Raw genomic sequence first — 17,645 nt, 5'->3', positions numbered from 1 at the left:
TGTAAGAGTGTAGCCTAACTGCTACTCAGCTACAGGCAGCTCCTGGTCCGGCTCTCAGGGAGCCACCTGCTGCCCTGCACTATTGCCTCTGGATCAGTCAGTAGCCCAGGGTGGAAGGCAGGAGCTGGTACACGTGGGGACTCCTGTGGAGCTGCCTGTGGCAGGTGGGAGTTGGTGTGCTCCAGGGAGCCGGTTTTTAAGCAGTACGCACTGGTATGTGCAGGCACCCGATCTCCCAGGGAGCTGGCTGCCATGTTGCATGTAACCACTGAAAATTTCAGCAGTTAACACGATTTATCAGTTACACACATTTAACATCTCTAGTACAGAGGCCATTTGAAGCCCCTATCTGAGCAAGGACTTCAGGCAGTGCACTGTTTTGTCCAGTGTTTAAGCCAGAATCTGAGGCCCTAGCCTATGTTTGATTTTTTTTTTTTCCCCACACACCAATCAGTAAAGCATAGTACAGAATGCTATGCATTTATTCTGTAAACATGCGCTGGAGCTTCAAACCAAAGCCTGAAGCATAACCTGACAGGCCTGCAAAAAGTATTCGGATCAGTCTGTGTGCTCAGCTCTTCTGACACAGGATCCAAGATGCACACTCAGGAGGCCTGAGGCTAGAACAATCTTTTATTATGGACTGAAGATATATTTTTTAACTCAATAGACAGCCAAATCCATCGCTGGTGTTGCCTTAGATTTATAGTACGGTGTCTGCCAGAAAATATATATGCACCAACTGCTAAGGTCTCCAAGCCTTGTCATTGACACAAGAGGCAGCAACAACAAATAGAAGGGAAGCCACATCTTTCTCCTTATATTCCAATTCATGCGGGCCTTGAAAACTTGTTGCCTGTTCTCCATGCTACTCAGGAACTGGAGTGACTAATTTGGTGCCTCTCTGCCTGAGTTTGGTTGCCTTGCTAGTGGACCTGTCACCCCATTACTTGCTTTTTGCTGCTTTAACTCTGCCTGTATCGATTTCTCTGGTCTTAATCCAGAACTATTTTGTCACTTCTAATCAAGGGAAGAGCATGGGGATTTTAAGAACCACATAGAATTCCTCCAGAACTACAGCATGGAAGAGACTATTTCACTATGGCTCCAAATGCAACAATTGAAGAATTCCCCCAGAATTAATGTTCATTTTAAAGAAAGATATAATGGGGAAACTCTGAAACTGTATGGAACTATTTTAGTCTGCAATATACTATGTTGAGGAGTCTTATTCCAAAGGGATAGTTTGATCTCAAATCAGTCTAAATGCCCAAGTTCACACCTTTCAGATAGTAGATGATTACCACTATGAGTGCGATCCATTCAGCCAGTATTTGATGGAGATATCTCTCATTAATTTTCTGTCTGTCCATTTTTCCAACAAGTGCCATTTTCTCTTGCATGTTCTCTCTCCTGTCTAATTATTTTGATTCTACTTCTCACTTGTCTCTGCCCTTCCTCCACTTCAGCAGCTGCTGCTGTCAGGCTGCTATAAATAGTTGGCATAGATATGCAGGCACAACATGTAAAACAGCAAGTGTCTTTAGTGCAGATCTGTGCCTCCAGGAAGCAATGGAGGCAGAATAGATCTAGGAAGGGCCTTCTATCTTAATGCTTTTGGTGGGGGGGAGGGGAGGGGAAGGAGAAGAGGAGGGCGGGAGGAGCAGGGAATGTTCCACTAAACTCATTCCGTATCTGACAGTTTTCGCAGCCTGTGATACTACTTGCCCAAACCTAACCATTGGAATCCATGTCCTAAAGCCAAAAGTTCTGCATCTCATTTCTGTGTGTGCGCACAATCTTGTCCAACAAGAACAATACAAGCAAATCTCTGTAACAAGACATATTAGAGGCTTAAATTATAAACCTTAGTATCATAAAATAAAATAGTGGGATAGACATGTAACCAGGGGGTGCCATATGGAGTAAAAAGAGAATATTACCTATTTAAAGCTTTGTTAGATAATAATTAAAGTAGACTATAACTTGTTTCCAAGTATTTGAAGAGTAACAATACTAAATGGGAAAAGAGACATTCTTGGTTTGTCAGCATGGTGGACAAGGTGTCCCTAGTAAGATTTTTTTTTTGTAATGTCCTTGGGATTTGTTTGAATACTGGATTAGTCTAGCTTAGAAATGCTTGGTTTATGTATCCTTGACAGAATAAACTTGAATTGTATTGATTTGTGTTGGAATAGATTTAAATGTGGACTTCATGGGTTGGATTGTAGACCTCATTATAGATTGCACTATTAGACTCACTTGAAAGAATTTTTAGGTTGAGAGGCCAGTCCTGCAAGCCCTCCCTAGTATATATTGGCTTTACTTCATCAAGTGGCAAAAGGTAGAGTGGGTTTGGAATTGTTTTGACTGGGTAGGATTGGATAATATTGGTGTGTCTTGTGACAGTTTGTCATGGTGGATATTCTCTTATAGGTGACTTGAGAGAGCCAGAAAGCGGCCTTCAATTAAGAGAGATTCCGCCTGGAAATATAACTCTCAGAAGGGTTCTTAGAAGAAGCATCATTCCACCAGTAGCTTTCTTCCCATAGTGCATCTCTTCTTGCAATAAATACAAGAGCCTCATGTGCCCTGTATTGGGACACTCGCAAGTATGTATCAAAGTTTTGACTAGGGATATGAAAGGTTAACTGGTAAGCCTTATTCTAAATGGGTAATGCTTACTTGTTCCAGGTAACCACTAACACGTGGGGGCTCGAGCAGTTCCCAGCCTACCATGGACAGGGGGCTGCTCAAGCCCTTCAGGGCCCACATAGGCAGGGGGTAGGAGCCAGTGGTAGGCATAGCCCCAGCTCAGGGCTGATAACTGGCAGGCAACTGTGCTGGAGCAGCCCCCTGCCTGGAACCTGCTTAATTGGTTAACCAGTTAAACATTAGGTTGACCTAACATTTAACCAGTTAACTAATTAACAGGGATTTTATCTCTCTAGTTTTGATAAGGTTTCTGCCTCTCCCTGGAGCAGTGAGTAGGCCTCTCCAGGTGGCTCTTCCATCACGTTTCCTTTCAGGAGAGGGAGTGGCATTGCTGGCTTATGTACCTCAATTGTGTGTTCTCTCAGGCTACGTCTTCACTAGAAGATAAAGTTGAATCTAATACGGCCGATTTCTAGGTACCTGGTTTTGCAAAGTCAATCCATATTGTCACTGAGGAAGAATCAAATGTAGTCTGAAGTAGCACAATTGCATTAGGTAGCCTGCCATTGACTCAGAGCGATGCACCGCATGTAGCTTTGCGTTCTTTGCTATGCTTCCAGTGGCTGCTGGGACTAAAACTGTGCTGATGGGGTGGTTATGGGCACATGTCAGTCTCCCATAATGCACTCATGTTGCTCTTCCAGGAGGAGGAGGAGGGCACATGTTGGCTTGGCATAGAGTTGCTGTTCATGCAAGCCATGGTGCTGATGCTAGCATGGCTGCCAGCCAATCCTGTGGATGCACTGGAATGCCAGTTCTGTGTGCGTCTCACAGTGCCCGACTGGTGGGACTGCATTATGATGCAGAGATGGGACAATGTGCAGTCTGGAAAACTTCCAAATGCACAAGGCCACTTCCTTAGCGAATGGGTTTTCCCTGTGCTGAGGTGCCAGAATGTAAGAATGGAACCCACTCCGACCCTGGTGAAGTGCAATGCCAGACTGCTACCATTTAGCGGGAAGTAAATTGAGAGTGGGGAAGTCTACAGTGGAGGCTGTTGTCATACAAGTCGCCAAGGCGATCAGTACCATTCTGCTATGAAGGTTTGTGACACCATAGTGCATGGTTTTCCCATGGTGGGGTTCCCTAACTGTGGTGGAGCGATAGAACATGAGGTCTTTTATTTGGTGAAAACAGCAGGGAAATGAAAAGTGGGAACTCAAAGGGGGGAAGGGACTCAGACGCGTGCTTGGGACATCCTTTTGCCTCCTGAGGTCCTGGAGGTTATGGCTGCCAGTGTTCAGGAAACCTTGGAAGTAGAAGCAATGGGGCTAGGGAAGGAGGGACTGGGGTTGTCATCGGGGTAGATGGGGTTCTGGGAAGAGGGCCCCCCCCCCCAGACATGCAGGCAGGTGGTCCTTGCCTGTCGCTCCCTAATGACTCTTCTCTCCTGATGTTCAGCTATCCAGTCCTGGCTAGGGATTTTAATTATCGGGTAATTGAATAGTTGATTAACCTTATGAATTCTTATCGGTTACTCAACTATTCTATAGTCACTCAGGGTTGGGCCTGAAGCTAATGCACTCTGGCCCACTCCCATGGAACCCCCTGCCACTCCATGCTAGAGGCAGCAACATGGGATGCCAGGCGGAGCTGGCCCGCCAGGGGAGACCCCCTCCCAGGCTCAGGTTACAGTGACAGTGACCTTTGCCGACATGATGTGCTGCATACTTCCTCAGTGAGTCACAGCCAGATAGTAGAGCAGTGTCTGAGGAAACTGAGGTGTAGACACACAGGGTTACTGCAGTACAGTAGAAATCACATGCAATATAAGCGTGAACACAGTCCCCACTTCATTACATTTCCCTCCTTTGAGACTTAACTGAATGGGGTCACTTAGCCCATGGCCTGGGGAAGTTCAGACCCCCTTCCGTGCTCCCCGCTCCGCTTAACACAGAACACCTCCATATTGTAATCCTACAGGAGCAGGCTTCAGCTTGGCATTGGCCCCCTTCATTGGGTGCAGCCAAGTAATGGGAGACAATCAGTGTACACTGTTAAGTGCTGCCCAAACAGATACAGCTGCAGCTTTCTAATGCCAGGGCCAGGCATTTCTTTTCTATGGCTGCATAGTGCTGCTCCTGGGACAGCAGCTTCTTACTCAACTACACAATGGGGTGTCGCTTCCCATTTTCATCCATTTACATTAGCACTGCCCCCAGTCCTGTGTCTGAGGCATCGGTGAGTGCCGGAAAGGCCTTGTCACAGTCAGGGTTTACCAGCATTGGGGCTCTGACCAGGGCCTCTTTCAGCACAGAGAGCCCTCTGGCACAGCTTGGTCCAGACCACCTTGTCTGGCTTCTCCTTCTTACACAGCTCTGTGATCGGGATGACAATGGAGCTAAAGTGGAGCACAAACCTGCAGTAATACCCCACCATCCCAATGAAGGCCTGGACCTGCTTCTTGGTCTGCGGAGTTGGCCAGTCTCTGATGGACTCTACCTTGGCTGGCTCTGGCTTTAAGCAGCCGCTCCCCACCTTATGGATCAAGTAAGACACCTCTGCCGTCCCTACCTTGTGCTTCCCATCCTTTACAGTCAGCCCAGCCCCCTGTGGCTGATCTAGTGCTTGGCTGACCTGGGACACATGGTCCTCCCATGTCTGGCTAAAACCACAAATATCACCAATATAAACTAGGGCAAAACTCCCCATCCCCCTCAATAACTGGTCCACAAGCTGCTGAAAAGTGACAGGTATCCCCTTGAGGCCAAAAGACAGAACCAGGAACTCCTAGAGCACCACAGGGGTAATAAACACAGATTTCAGCCCGGCATCGGGGTCCATGCCAATAGCCCTTGGTGAGGTCTATGGTAGTGAGGTAGCGAGCTCCCCGCAGCTTGCCTTAGGAGCTCGTCATGCCTAGGCATGGGGTAGGCAGCAGACATGGTGATAGCATTGGCTTCCGATAGTCTACACAACTGGATCAATCTGTCTTTGAGGACCAGCACCCCGGGACAGGCCTAGGAGCTGGAGAATGGTTGGATCTCCCCTAGGCCCAGCATCTCCTGGACCCCCCCCCCCTCTCTCTCTCTAGGTCCTGGGCCATCTTCCTTGTGGCTCTGAATGGGGAGCAATGGGCAGGGGCGTGGCTGTCTGTCTCTATCTGGTGTACAGCCAGGTTGGTGAGACCGGGCTTGTTGGAGAGCAGCTGCTGGTGGGAGGAGTGCAGCACCTCTCTGATCTGCCTGCTGGGCAGGGGTGAGCTGGTCAGAGAGGGGGATAGATTCCAGCAAGGAGTCGGCTCTGGTCCTAAGGAACAGATCCTCCAGAGCGTCGTCTCTTGGCCCCTCCCAGTGCCTGCACACGGCCAGCACCAAATTGTTCCTGCCCCAGCGTGGCTTCATCGGATTGACATGGTGCTCCCACTGGACACCCAATTGGACAGTAACACCACATTTCACCTCATTCAGCTGCTTGATGACCTCAAAGCACCTGTCCCAGGCTGCTTCCAGCTTGTTCTTCTGCATAGGAATGAGAACCATCAGCTGGTCCCCTGTGTCGTAGGTACGGGCCTGTGCATTGTGGTCGTACCAGACCACCTGCGTCCCTTGGGCTCTGCCTAAGTTCTCTCTGGCCAGGCCCATGAGCCTCTGTGAGCTTTTCTCAGAAAGCCAGTACCCTGATTCTCCATCTGGGGAGGCCTCTCCCTCCCATTCATCCCTCAGCAAGGCCAGGGGTTCCCTCTAAGATTTTCTATCCATGAGCAGAGGGAGTTTTGTCTTGTGCACCAACAGTGAGATCATGAGTGCTTGTTTGGATGTGTGCCTCTGTGGCACCCACCAGTGGTGCTGCTCCCCAAGAGACTCCCCCAGCGCTCAGGGTTTGCAGGGAGTGGGGGGGGGGGTTGGGCAGCGATGTGGGAAGCCGGGGGGGGGGGGGGGGGAAGCTGGCAGGGGGCTGAAGGGGACAGGGGGCTCAGAGCCAGAAGGCAGTGAAAGGTGGGAGGGGAAAACAGCCAGAGCTCCAGCTCCTGCAGAGCAGCCTGAGCATAGAGAGAACTTAGTATATACGTAAGTCAGTGATAGAAAACGTGTCTAAGGATTAATTCCTGATAATGAGCTGCTGCCTTTAAATAAACACGAATATCTGCCATATAGTCACAAGCCCCCCCCTTTCTTGTGGGTCAGTCTAGTTTTGCAGGATGGTGAAGTAAAATATTCAGAGCAAATAGTTGTGATGCTATCCCTTACCAATCCTCATCTGCTGAGGGATGGCTCCCTGTTCCCCCACCTCCAGCACTTTCTAATAGCCTATTGAACTCAATATATTCATAGACTAAGCATTCCAGTAAGAGACCTACCCACATTATTACAGAAAGGCATTTTTGTTGCATTTTTTAAAAAACTTTTTAAATTTTTAAACAGTTCTTCCTCATTTTTTGGTTAAATGACTGGCATAATACGAGATTTCTGCTACTGTATGTAGCAATTTCCTCAAAATATCCCAGAGATCAGATGGATCTTAACAATAAAAAGCATGTGCCATTACAGACAACTTACCCCGTGTGCAGTGCAGGGGTGAGGTTGGCCAAGGGACCAGTGAGGAAGGGGGCGCAGGAGGCTGCAGTTCCTTGGAGTTGCTTGGGAAGGGGGATGAGGCATGGTGGGTAGGGGTGGCATGAAGTAGCTATCAGGCTGTGGCAGACAGCGCAGGCAGAACAGGTGCAGGCAGGGCAGCAGCTTGGACTATTGTGTCTGGATGTGCTGGCTGCCCATGATGTACGTGACCAAGTTGAGCTGGGTCACCTCCCTGCCTCGCTCCACAGGGTCCTGTTGGTTCTTAGCCTTGTTCTTCCTGCTCAGCACCACCAACCATGCCCAATCCACTGGCCAGCCCCCTGTCACCACTAATGCCTCAACTTGTTCTCGTGTTGCCCAGCGCCTTCTGCCTGCAGGGTGGGGAGAATGCAACTCCTCCAATGGCCACTCTACATCTGACATCCCTAGCCGCACACCCCCAACCCAGGAGCAGTGCACCCCTTTTTGCGGCTCCAGCTCTGACAGACGCCATGTGGTCTGCCCCAGGAGAGGCTGGGCAGCCACCATGTGACCCTGGCCCCAGCTCCAGCTGGTTGCTCCCAGGGTGGGTCCCGTGGCAAGTGGCTGCTGGGCCTGCTGGCTCCACCTGATGGCAGCGTTGGCTCGGGCTCGGGCTCGGGCTCTGGCCCTGGCTGGGGCCACTGCAGTAGCCATAGGTTGCTCGTGATGTGTGTTCCACCTCTGGCCCTGGCTGGGGCTGCTTAAGTAGCGGCTGCCTGCCACACAGCCCACAGCTCCAGCCCTGGATAAGAGATGAAGCTAGGGCCAGGGATGCTCCGGGATGGGGCAACCGCACACCTTAGGAAACCCTGTCCCTCATTCTTCTCCCATACAATAATTCAAATGGGGAGAATCCTGTGGACTCTTTGGGCACCTCTCTTGCAAACAGCAGGTGGGGTAAGTACTTGTCCCAATCCTGGGGTGGCTGGTGCATAAAGGTTTTAGCATCTGCTTTAGTGTCCCATTGAATCTCTCAAACAGTGTTCCCTTTAAGGTGCGTGACACTGTGGGTGCACACCAAGAATTTGGCAAAATGGTGGGTGGCTACCCTGCCCCAAGAGCAGCAAGGCAGCCACTACATGGCCCTGGACGTCCCCAGGCCTGGAGCTGCAAGTCGCATGGCAGGTGGTAGCTGCTCCAGTGGCCCAGCTGGGGCCAGAGCCACATAGTGGGTGACCTGTGGCCCCACTTAGAGATGAAGTGTGGTGAGTGGGGCAGCAGCATAGTGCCAGGTGCCCCGGGCCGGGTGAGGATGGGCTGGGACCTGTTGCTAGGCGGAAGTAGGAGCTGTCTGCAGACACCTTAGCGGCTGCACAGTCTTCTCCTCTCATGCTTGTTTCAACTTTCTGCCCTTCCCGGAAAGTCACTGTCCAAGCCGTGCTTGCTGCTGCTCATTGCTGCCCATCAGACTCCGCCACGGGCCAGATTGGAAGGGACTGCAGGAAAAGATCTTCTGGAAAAACTTCTTCCGAAAGAGCATCCACACTGCAAAAGTACATTGAAAAAGTGATCTGCTTTTTTTGAAAGATAGCGTCCATTCAGTGTGGATGCTATCTCGCATGTATCTGTGATTAATATGGGCAGAATGGACACACGTGCTTTTTCCTCTTTCCTCTTCTTGCGAAAACTCCCTTGTCCCTGACCCCACACCTTTTTCCGAAATAGCTCTTTTGGAAGAAGGCTTCTTCCTCAGAGTGACAATTATCAATGTCGGAAAAACCCCTCTGGTCTTTCAGTTTTCTTTCAAAAGAACACAATTGCAATGTGGAAGTAACTCAGGTTTTTTGGGAAAATGGCTGTTTTTAAAAAAAAAAAAAACCCCTCTGTAGTGTAGGCATACCCTAAGTTACTCTGTGGTAAAAACACACATTTTCATAGCACTGAGGAGCAGCACCACTAGTGGGTGCCACAGAGGCACACATCCAAACAAGCACATATGACCTCATTGTTGGGGCACAAAACAAAACTCACTCCGCTCATGGATGGAAAATCTCAGAGGGAACGCTGCTCTCCACTAGCTGTTGGACTGGTGGTGATATGCTGAGGCCCAGGTGTACCGACTCCACATTTCTCCCACAACCACCAGAGAAGGGCTGACATGAAATTGGACCCCTGGTCTGTGAGGACGTACTTGAGGAACCCCACCCTGCTGAAAATGGCCAACAGTGCATCTGCCACAGTGTCTGCCTCGATAAAGGACAGAGCCATGGCCTCAAGGTAGCGAATAGCTTAATCTACCACACGCAGGATGTATTCCGTTCTCAGGATCCCAGGGGATCCAGCACACTAGGAAGAGGCTGCTACAGGATTTTTACTGGCCTAAGGTCTTGGCTGCTGTCCAATGGTACTGCTGGTCCTGTGACTCCTGCCAGCAGGTGGGGAAAACCCGGCATGAGAGAGCTGCCCTGAGGCCCCGGCCCATCATAGAAGAGCCTTTCCAGAAGGTGGTGATGGATATTGTGGGGCCCTGCACCCCAATTGGCAGCGAGATGATTCTCAGCCAGCAGGTAGAACAGAAGACTACAACTCCTCAAAACAAATCTTGGAGTAATTGTGGATAGTTCTCTGAAAACATCCATTCAATAGTCAGTGGCAGTCAAAAAAGAAAATAGAATGCTAGGAATCATTAAAGGGGATAGAGAATAAAACAAAATATCTTGTTGCCTCTATATATGCCCACATCTTGAATACTGTGTACAGAAGTGGTCTCCTTATCTCAAAAAGGATATATTGGCAATGGAAAAGGTTCAGAAAAGGTCAACAAAATTATTAGGGCTTTGGAATGGGTTCCATATGAAGAGAGACTAAAAAGACTCAGACTTTTCATCTTAGAAAAGGGAAATTAATAGGCAGCAGGTTTAAAACAAACAAAAGGAAGTTTTTTTTCACTCTGTACACAGTCAGCCTGTGGAACTCCTTGACAGAGGATGTAGTGAAGGCTAGGACTTTTAACAGGGTTCAAAAATGAGCTAGCTAGATTCATGGAGGTTAGGTCCATCAATGGCTATTAGCCAGGATAGGTAAGAATGGTGTTTTTAGCCTTTGTTTGGAAATGGATGACACAGGAGGGATCATGTGAGAACTACCTGTTGCATTCCCTCACTCTGGGGCATCTGGTATTGACCACTGTCCACAGACTGGATACTGGACGAAGTGAACCGTTGGTCTGAATCAGTACAGCAGTTCTTATGTTCTTCTTGGTTCACAGGGATAAAGCATAGCACAGACTTTTTGTTAGCGGAGGAACCAGGAGCAGTCATCACAATCCATCTTGGGAGAAGGGGCCTGGGCTCTGGTCTCCCCTTCTTGCTTCAAGCCTTCTGAGAGCACCCACATATTCAGTAGCTAATACCAGCTGGCAGGCAGTCCTGCCTCTCCCTTTGTCTATCTTCCCTGAGCAAAAAAAGGTGTCACCCTCCCAGGCTCAGGTTAAAGTGACCATTGCCTACATGATCTGCATACTCCTTCCGTGAGTCGCAGCCAGATAGTAGAGCAGTGTCCAGGGAAACTGAGGCAGACTCACTGGGTTACTACAGACTGTAGAAATCATATGCAACATAACAAACCAAACCAAGTGAACACAATCCCCACTTTGATACAATCCCCATTTCATCTTCTGTCCTGGAGCAGAGAATTCCATGGGATCACCTTATGTACCATGAAGTTACACTGCCTTTGATTTGCTCTAAATTTACTGTCTAATTTTATCACATTCCCCTCTTGTCTCATGATCAGAAGAGGAAGGACTAGTGTGTCTTTTACTCTAATCTATTGTAGTTTAGAGATTCTCCATCAATTCCCCACACATCCATCTTTTTGCTTTTGTCTTAGGGTGGTGATGGGGAGATCAAGGATGTGGTCCCAGAAGGAGCACAACTTCATCAGCAAGTCCATCGGAATCCCTCTTATCGTGCACGCTATCGCAGGTATGTGCCTTTCAAACCACTACTGACCTAGAATAGGGTATCTGATTCCCTATCCTCTTCCCTAGTTTCGGGTGCCTCAATAATTGGCAACATCCTGAAATTTGTCTCACTTTGTGTTCTATGTATCTATGCTGCAGTAAAAACCCAAAGCAAAACATAACTGCAAGTCCTGGAGTCTGGGCCAACTGCTGTGGGGCCTATTAAAAGGGAGTGTAGATGTTCTCAATCAGGCTGGAGTTTGTTCTTCTAAGACCCTCCACCTGTGCTGGGTTTCAGAATTAGGCTCCAGCCTAATTGTTTTTAATTTTGTTTGCAGTGTAGATCGACCACTTGAAGTCTTACCTTTCAAGATCTGTAAGGACAATTGGAGTCTTGATTTTAATCAGGGCATTATCCTGCTGTTCAGACATTTTCTTCAGGGACTTGAGAGTTGGCAAGGTTTGAGGAAGGACCTTAAGATTAGGGACTTGGTTGCATTAAAATAGCTTTTCCACTATTCCACAACAGTTTCATTGTGTGGACACTTACTTCACGCAGAGTACCTTCATGTGTGGGTTGTTTTTTAAAGCTTAATCCACTTCCAAGTGTTTTGTGTAGTTTAGCTGAAAGGCACTCTTATTGTGGAATAAGAATCTGGAATAGTTGTGTTTTAACTTCACACTTCATTGTGAGTTTGGCCTGCTAAGTTCAAAGGAAATTTGCTTTGAGATGATTCTTGTCACCTGGGTAGGTTCTTCTGGTAGCAGTTTTGTACATTTATTTTTTTTTCCTGTTTTCTCTGTATCGCCCCTCTTCAGGGGTCCCCCACGTCCACGTCCTGCACCAGTGGTTGGAGAGGCTGAAAACAAGGAGAATCAACAAGAGGCTACTGCTGTGAGCCAGCAGCCAGCTCGCCGTGGTTACCGACGCCCATATAACTATCGGCGCCGACCCCGCCCACCTAATGCTCCTTCTCAAGATGGCAAAGAGGTGAGAACATCTCTGGCAGTGGGGAGAGGGTAGATTTGGGTTTTGGGACTGGTGCTACCAGTGTGTACACCTAAGGGTTAGAGAGCTGTCTTAGTTTCCCTCCTGTGCTGCTCATGTGCTTAAACCTGTGCTGAAAGGCCAGGGTGTGTGATTGCCAAAATTGGTGCTAAATGTAAGGATGGCTGTATTTGATATAATCAACCTGTCCCGCTAGAAAGTTGCTCGAGAAGTAATACAGATGTTAAACAGTCATCAGATGGAAATAACTCTTTGCCAGTCTTGAACTAGAACCAGTGCCCTTGAGGTAATGGAACTCTGTTGCTTTTCCCCATTCCTCTGAACCATTTAGCTCTTGAAATAGGGTGCTGATCCCATTCCCTGACTGTTGTGAACCAGTAAGTGCTAGTGACCTAGTTGCAGAGCCCAGCAGGAAGCTTAGCAATGAAACGCTCTGAGTCTTTAACACCAATCCACATGAGACAGCTGATCTCCCTCCATCCTGGATCTGAATATCAAGTAGTGTCCTAAAGGCAATACTCTATTATGGTCAATGTTTGAGGATTCCTTTTTCTTGCGATTTTCTGAGCTTGAATTACTCATTCTAATACGGAGTAGAGGAAGAGGCTGGAAATCATTGTTTGGCTACTGCTTGCAGCTTTGGGTCTTTTTTCAGACCAAGTTGGCCGAAACATCTGCTGAGGACCCTGCTCCAGTGTCTGAGCAGAGCAGTGCTGAATGATGTCCAGCCCCAAAGGCACCTTTAACACCCATTAGGTAAGATATATAGATATATATATATATATATATAGGAGAATGCAGAGTTTAAATGACACTTTTTTTCCTTTGTCCTGTAACCTCATAATTAGTGAGCCACTACCCTCTTAATTTACCCTTTGCACATTGACAGAGCTACCTAACTCCAGGACAGGCTCACAAGTCACTTGCCAACATCCCCTTAGAGCAGTGGTCCCCAACGTGGTGCCCATGGGCGCCCTGGTGCCCGCTGGGGCATTTATGTGCGCCCGCCAAATGATCTGGGCCAGCCCTGCCCTGGGCGCGCGGCACATGGGCGGCCCCTGTCCCAGGTGTGCAGCACATGCGTGGTGCCGGCCCCGGGCGCATGGCGCATGGGAGGTCCCTACCCCGGGTGCGCAGCACATGCGTGGTGCTGCCCCTGGCGTGTGGCGCCCGGCAGCCCCGAAAGGTTGAGGACCACTGCCTTAGACACTACAGCTAGAGGGATTTGGAGTTATGTGATGGCAACCATGGAGACCTCGGATACTGGCTCCACATCAGTGGGTATTCAAGGAGTCCAAGCTGCTTTCATAGAATCTTAGGGCTGGAGAGAACTCAGGAGGTCACTGAGTCCAGCCCCCTTGCCCAAAACAGGACCTCAACTAAATCATTCCAGCCAGGGCTTTGTCAAGCCAGGGCTTAAAAACATCTAGGGATGGAGATTCCCCCACCTGCCTAGGTAACTCATTGCAGTGCTTCACCACCCGCCTAGTGAAATAGTTTTTCCTAATATCCAACCTAGACCTCCCCCACTGCAACTTGAGACTATTGCTCCTTGTTCTGCCATCCATCACTACTGAGAACAGCATTGCTTCATCTTTTCTGGAACTTCACTTCAGGAAGTTGAAGGCTGCTATCAAATCCTCCCTCACTCTTCTTTTCTACAGACCAGATAAGCCCAAATCCCTCAGCCTCTCCTCGTAGGTCATGTGCTCCAGCCCCCTAATCATTTTGCTTGCCCTCCGCTAGACTCTCTCCAATGCATCCACATCCTTTCTATAGTGGGGAGCCCAGAACTGGACACAATACTCCAGATGTGGCCTCACCGATGCTGAATAAAGGGTAATAATCACTTCTTTAGATCTGCTGGAAATGATCCTCCTAATAAACCCTAATATGCCATTAACCTTCTTGGCTACAAGGCCACACGGTTGACACATATCCAAGTTTTCATCCACTGTAATCCCCATGTCCTTTTCTGCTGAACTGTTGCTTAGTCAGTTGGTCCCCAGCCTGTAACAGTGCTTGGGATTCTTCTGTCCCATGTGCAGGACTCTACACTTGTCCTGGTTGAACCTCATCAGATTTCTTTTGACCTAATCCTCCAATTTGTCTAGGTCACTGTGGACCCTATCCCTGCCCTCCAATGAATCTACCTCTCCCCCTAGCTTAATGTCCTCTGCAAACTTGCTGAGGGTGCAATCCATCCCCTCATCCAGGTCATTAATAAAGATGTTGAACAAAACCGACCATAGAACTGATCCTTGGGGCACTCTGCAAGAAACCGACCGCCAACCAGACGTTGAGCCGTTGATCACTATCGGTTGGGCCTAACAGTCTAGCCAGCTTTCTATCCATCTCCACCATTTATCCAATCCATATTCCCTTCACTTGCTGGCAAGAATATTGTGGGAGACAGTATCAAAAGCCTTGCTAAAGTCAAGGTATATCACATCCACTGACTTCCCAATGTCAGCAGAGTCAGTTACCTCATCATAAAAGCTAATCAGATTGGTCAGACGTGACTTGCCCATAGTGAATCCATGTTGATTATTCCTGATCACTTCCCCTCTTCCAAGTGCTTCAAAATGATTTCCTTGAGGATCCTCTCCATGATTTTTCTGGGGACTGAGGCAAGGCTGACTGGTCTGTAGTTCCCTGAATTGTCCTTCTTCCCTCTTTTAAAAATGGACACTGCCTTTGACTTTTTCCAATCATCTGGGACCTCTCCTGATCTTCATGAGTTTTTAAAAGATAATCACCAAAGGCTCTGCAATGACATTTGCCAACTCCCTCAGTACCCTCGAATGCACTAAATCCAGACCCATGGATTTGTGTATGCCTAGCTTTTCTAAATAGTACTTCCTGTTCTTTCTCCACTGAGGGCTGCTCACCTCCTTCCCATACTTTGCTGCTTAGTGCAGCATTCTGCGAGCTGACCTTGTCTGTGAAGACAGAGGCAAGTACTTCAGCTTTTCCCACATCTTCTCTCTTTAGGTTACCTCCCTCATCCAGTAAGGGCCCCACACCCTCCCTGATCACCCTCTTATTGCTAATATGCCTGTAGAAACCTTTCTTGTTACCCTTCATGTCCCTTGCTAGCTGCAATTCCAATTGTGCTTTGCTCTTTCTGATTATACCCCTGCATTCTTGAACAATATATTTATACTCCTCTCTACTCATCTGTCCAAATGTCCACTTCTTGTAGCCTTCCTTTTTGTGTTTAAGCTCACCAAGGATTTCTCTGCTAAGCCAAGCTGGTCGCCTGCCATATTTGTTTTTCTTACTGCTCTTCAGGATGATTTGTTCCTATGCATTCAATAAGGCTTCTTTAAAATACTGCCAGTTCTCCTGGACTCCTTGCCACTTCATGTAAGCATCCTGAGGGATCATGCCCATCATTTTTCTGAGGGAGTCAAAGTTTGTTTTTCTGAAATCCCTGGTGTGTATTTGCTGCTCCCCTTTCTTCCTTTTGTCAGTATCCTGAAATCTACCATCTCGTGGTCACTGCTGCCAGGTTGCCACCCACATCTACTTTCCCTACTAGTTCCTCCCTGTTTGCACAGCCTGACCTGCTGCTCACATGGCCCCTGGTTGGTTCCTTCAGCACTTGTATCAGGAAGTTATCCCCAACATTCTCCAAAAACTTCCTGGATTGTCCGTTTACTGCTATATTGGTCTCCCAGCAGATGTCAGGGTGATTAAAGTCCCCCATGAGAACCAGAGCCTGTGATCTAGAAGCTTATCTTAGTTGTCTGAAGAAAGCCTCATCTATCTCATCCTCCTGATCTGTGGTCAATAGCAAACACCAACCAGAACATTACCTCTGTTGCTCTTGCCTCTAAACTTAACCTAAAGACTCTCAACAGGCTTTTCTCCCTCTATATACTGGAGTTCTGAGCAATCATACTGCTCTTACATACAGTGCAACTCCTCCTTTTCTCCCCTGTCTGCCCTTCCTGAACAGTTTATACCATTCTATGACAGTGCTCCAGTCATGTGAGTCAACTCACCAAGTCTCTGTTGTTCCAGTCCAATCATAGTTCTTTGACTGTGCCAGGACTTTAATTCTTCCTGTTTGTTTCCCAGGCTTCTTGCATTTGTGTACGACACCTTATATAACTAGTGGATTGCCCTACCTTCTCCGTACAAATCAGGAATCCTCCTTTATTACTCCTTCCTCCTTGTATTTCTTCCTTTCTTTATCTGTATCCATATGGTAGTCTCTCAGGAAACAAATATTTGCAAAAAATGTGGCTTTTTCTGAAAGAAGAAAAAAAAACCTCTCCCTTTCCTTAAAGCAGGGTTTCCCAACCTATGGGTTGGAACCCAAATATGGGTTGCCATTACATTTCAAAAGAATCCCCAACTGTTTACTCAGGTGGCTCTGTCCTCCCTCCTTCCCCTGTATTTGAATTGCCTTGGGTCACCAAGTCTTCCTGAATTATCAAAATGGGTCCCCATCTGGAAAAGGTTGGGAACCGCTTGCCTGAAAGCATGTAATAAATCAGTTATGTAATAGTACCACCTGATGGCCAGTCAGTGGAATGTCCGGCAACTTCCCTTATGCAGAATAGCACAATTATATTCCATAGCGCAGAAATTATTTTGAAATCTTCATTAGTTCCTTAGCTGTGTGTGAGAGATCCTCGGCCCCAATCCCAGAGCTGTCTCCAGGTAGAGACTTCCTTTCCTTGACATTAGAAGTTCAGGCAACTCATCCCCATTTTTCCTTCCTAAAATGTATTTTTCTGTGCTGTGGGGCCTGCCCATAAACTCCTATAAGACTTGGGTGTAGAAGGAAGAGCAGACATCAGGAATAGGAGCTGAGAGAGACTTAACTATTTTGGGATAATCTGGAGGAATCCAGGAATTTTTTCTGAGGGCTCAACTTTGAGTTAAAAGCTCAGCCTAACTCCTCTGATATCAAAGGAATTGATGGATTAGGATTTCGAACACTTAAAGGCCTGAACCATAATTGTATACCATGAGGATAGGCTTTTCTTCCTGTCCACACCAGTAGTATCAAACTGTTTTATTGGAACAGCGTTATCACAATACAGTCAGTTTTCCATCAGACTGTTTATAGATGCTATACATAAAACAGACTCAACAGTATCTGTATCACTAATACACAGCAGAAACAAACCTAAGCATTTTGTGTCTGCTGTGTTTGTGTCAACTCTCACAACAGCACTTTCACAACACAGCCATGTGTGAATGACAACACTGCCTCACTGTATTTGTGTTGGTGAATTCTGGGAATATCTGGTAGCCTCCCATAGCACCTCGGCAGGGGACAGAGTGCCTAGCAGACATGTAGTTATTCAAGGCGGGAGTTGGGATTTACTGCCGAGGTGTCTTCACAGGTCTCTGGCTCCATTGATGATGATAACCAGAAGGCTGCTTGTATGTGAGCTCAGTGATGTGCACTATATCGACTTGTACACTTAATCTCCACAGCAGACCCCCAGAGAGCCCC

General features: G+C 47.8%; 1 protein-coding gene across 2 annotated transcripts in view; it reads left to right on the top strand.

Moving 5' to 3' along the window:
- The window catches only part of YBX3 (Y-box binding protein 3), a 44,416-nt gene that overhangs the window by 25,122 nt on the left and 1,649 nt on the right, over positions 1 to 17,645 (top strand). The window contains exons 6-8 of one of the 2 annotated variants that reach the window (XM_075902897.1): positions 11,085 to 11,179; positions 11,977 to 12,148; positions 12,822 to 12,922. In XM_075902897.1, coding sequence (XP_075759012.1) covers positions 11,085 to 11,179; positions 11,977 to 12,148; positions 12,822 to 12,887 — 333 coding nt within the window. In that variant the 3' untranslated portion in view covers positions 12,888 to 12,922. The remainder of the gene's footprint in view (positions 1 to 11,084; positions 11,180 to 11,976; positions 12,149 to 12,821; positions 12,923 to 17,645) is intronic. The other variant, XM_075902907.1, reaches the window with a different exon arrangement.

This window comes from Pelodiscus sinensis, chromosome 1 (genome assembly GCF_049634645.1).
Source record: "Pelodiscus sinensis isolate JC-2024 chromosome 1, ASM4963464v1, whole genome shotgun sequence".
Lineage (NCBI taxonomy): Eukaryota > Metazoa > Chordata > Testudines > Trionychidae > Pelodiscus > Pelodiscus sinensis.
Note: the sequence above shows the minus strand (reverse complement) of the source record. Positions and strands in the feature narration are given on the sequence as shown.